Here is a 2,582-nt window from a genome sequence, read left to right as displayed (position 1 = left end):
GTACAAAAATAATGCAAGATTGTTACTAAACAAAATGAGTCAAAACAAAAATGTTTCTTCGTGGGATGACAAGGGCGTCTTTGTGTATAAAGGAGAATCTGTAACTGGATCTAATATATTGGACTTAGTCAAAAGTATAATACAGCCTCATGCTTTACCAACCAAACGCCTCCCCAAAGGCTGGGATGTTTTTTTGAGGGCCATGGCTGAAATAAACGCTCCAACTTCTGTGGTGGGTAACACTGCCAATAGAGAACTTTTGAACCGTTTAAAGAACCCTGAAGATTCTTTGTCACTTACACCTGTACTGTCACACAGATCTTTTAAAAAACAACGGCATGCTGCTTGTACCTGGCTCACTTTATAACGCCGCTATTTTTTAGAAAAAGAAATAGAAATAAAAGTCTTCTTTTTAAACTATTTGATAGTCTGTGAGTGTTTTTTTAAAATGAAAATAAAAGCCAGGACACAGATTATGTTTTAATAAAACCCTCTGAGGGGGTGTGTTTATTAGGAAATGCGGTGGTGAAATTCATTACAGGATACACATCCCTGAGTAGTCTGGAACATGTCTGAGACAAGCCCGGGCAAGTTCTTCTTCTTTTTCACAAACTGTACAACCATCTCATCGTTTTTTTCCAAATTGTGAGAATATAGGTCTTGAATATTTTTAAATGTCAGGCCCTTGCCGCGCTGTTGCAGAAAAAACACACAATGATATCCACAAACCACAGAGTCTGGGGCTTGTACTGGATGACCCTGAAACACAGTTTTGTAGCCATTTTTTCTTAAAAAATTCATGATTGTTTTAGGAAACAGAGGGTGGTCTGGAGGGTGTCCGTAGGAGTCAAAAAATTCGCCATTTTTTTCTTCTGTCAAGTATATAGCAAGCCAATGTTCTCCTGGAAGGTTGTGAGGATGGGTGTTTATGACCAAGCTCAGGGGCCTTTGCAGCAGCTTCTTTCTGGGGAGCATGTCACAGGGGAAGACTCCATAGAAGCTCTTCCGAGTATAGGGGTCAGAAGTCAGTATGCGGGTTAACTGCAGGCTATCCATGTTACATATAATCAAACAAGACATTTCTTCGTTGATTTATTTCTATCACATTGTCAAAAACTCCATAAACAACCATATTGACAGTGGCTGGCAGGGGCCTGGCAAAACGCAGCTCTGCCCTCAGGTTTCCAGTTTTAATCAAAGAGTAGTGGTCACCTCCTTCTTGATCTGGAGTCAGGTCAAATGCAAAAAGTGTGTAACCTCTTGCATATTCTTCACGGTTAATTAAAAGAGACCTGTCTTTCATATGCTTGCCCGCCGTTTGTACCAAACTCATATACTCTCGCACACAGTTTCCCTCTTGAAAATCGGGCTGAAACGGTTTCATTGGATTCTGTTCTCCATCCAGGTAAAGGGCCGCAAAATTAATATCATAATGTTTAAAGTTAAACGGATTTTTGTTGTAAATACCGCTAAAGGCATCATTGTCCACCAGGCCTATAACCACCTGTTTAGGTAATTGTCCCAGAAACAGGTTCTCCTGATTAGAGACGCGGCTGCCTCTCGGGATGCTGAACACTTTCATACTCACACGATCCACAGGATATTTGGCATTGGAAGTCAACAGTCCTTCGGCGTGTCCCAGGCGGACACCAGGGGACACCCTCACCTTTTTGACAAAAAGGGAGGCTGATAGAATTTGCAGTTTGTACTGCCTGTCTGCAGCATCGCTCATTAAGCAGAAAGCATCTTTGTTGCGGGTGAGTTTAATTTTCACATCAACGCCATTTAGCAAAAGCTTTTCTTGAAAAAACAGGTCAGCATGGAGATGGCCCAGCAAGTCTATCTTTCTACTTGCAGCCGTCAGGGCTGCTCTTTTAACAAAACCTTCATTATCCCCATCCAGCTCAGCTGATTCATGCTCTCCAGCTGTATCTTTATAAAACAGGCCTGCAGAAAATTGAGTTGCTAGAGTGTCATCGCTGTAGTTTAACACAGATTCAATGAATGATCGGTAAGGATAACAGTTATTACTCTGGCTGACGAGACGATCTGCTATAGTAATATCAACCTGACTGAAAATGGAGGCTATTGGATAATTCACCAGCCCTACCTTGGCATCTTCTGCAAGGTTTGACCCATCTTCATTCACTATTTTACAGGTCAAATAGAGGAGCGTGTTGTTCAGATCCATATAGTCCTCACCATTCCCGGCAATGAAAAAGTCAAGTGGGGCAGATTCTGTAAGAGCAGTCAGTGGGGGAACCTCAATAAACACACTTCTCTCAATACTGGTCTGAGTAGGCCCAATGTGGAATAAATCTAATTCAGATTTAGTGCACTCTTCAGAGCCACAATGGATAAAGGCCATGATGCTGGTTTAAAAGATGTCCCTCTTAGCCAGAGCCCTCTGTCGCTTTCGCACAGCTCTCCGCTTCTGAGTTTTCTTTTCTTGTGGGACTTTTCTTTTAAGGGGGTGGGGAGGGCCTGTCAGCCTCGCCTGTGATGCTTTTCTTTTTAACCCCTTCCTTCTTTTAATGTACATCAGGCCCGATCCTTCTTGCAGATTTGGAGGTGTCACTCTA

The 2,582-nt window shown here is 42.4% G+C and overlaps 1 protein-coding gene across 1 annotated transcript; it reads right to left on the bottom strand.

Annotated features, from left to right (window-relative positions):
• Positions 1–1,057: 1,057 nt before the first annotated feature.
• LOC149324226 (uncharacterized protein F54H12.2-like) lies at positions 1,058–2,368 on the bottom strand. The gene has a single exon (XM_089488012.1). It carries the CDS (start codon positions 2,366–2,368, stop codon positions 1,058–1,060), a length of 1,311 nt encoding a protein of 436 aa, XP_089344138.1.
• Between the last annotated feature and the right edge of the window lie 214 nt (positions 2,369–2,582).

The sequence above is a fragment of the Sceloporus occidentalis genome, unplaced genomic scaffold (assembly GCF_023333645.1).
Source record: "Sceloporus occidentalis isolate IW3139 unplaced genomic scaffold, rSceOcc1.0.p SCAF_1, whole genome shotgun sequence".
NCBI classification, from domain to species: Eukaryota; Metazoa; Chordata; class Lepidosauria; order Squamata; family Phrynosomatidae; genus Sceloporus; species Sceloporus occidentalis.
Note: the sequence above shows the minus strand (reverse complement) of the source record. Positions and strands in the feature narration are given on the sequence as shown.

Excerpts from the sequence above, each read along its gene's own strand:
- LOC149324226 (XM_089488012.1), bottom strand. The coding sequence starts at position 2,368 with ATGGCCTTTATCCATTGTGGCTCTGAAGAGTGCACTAAATCTGAATTA.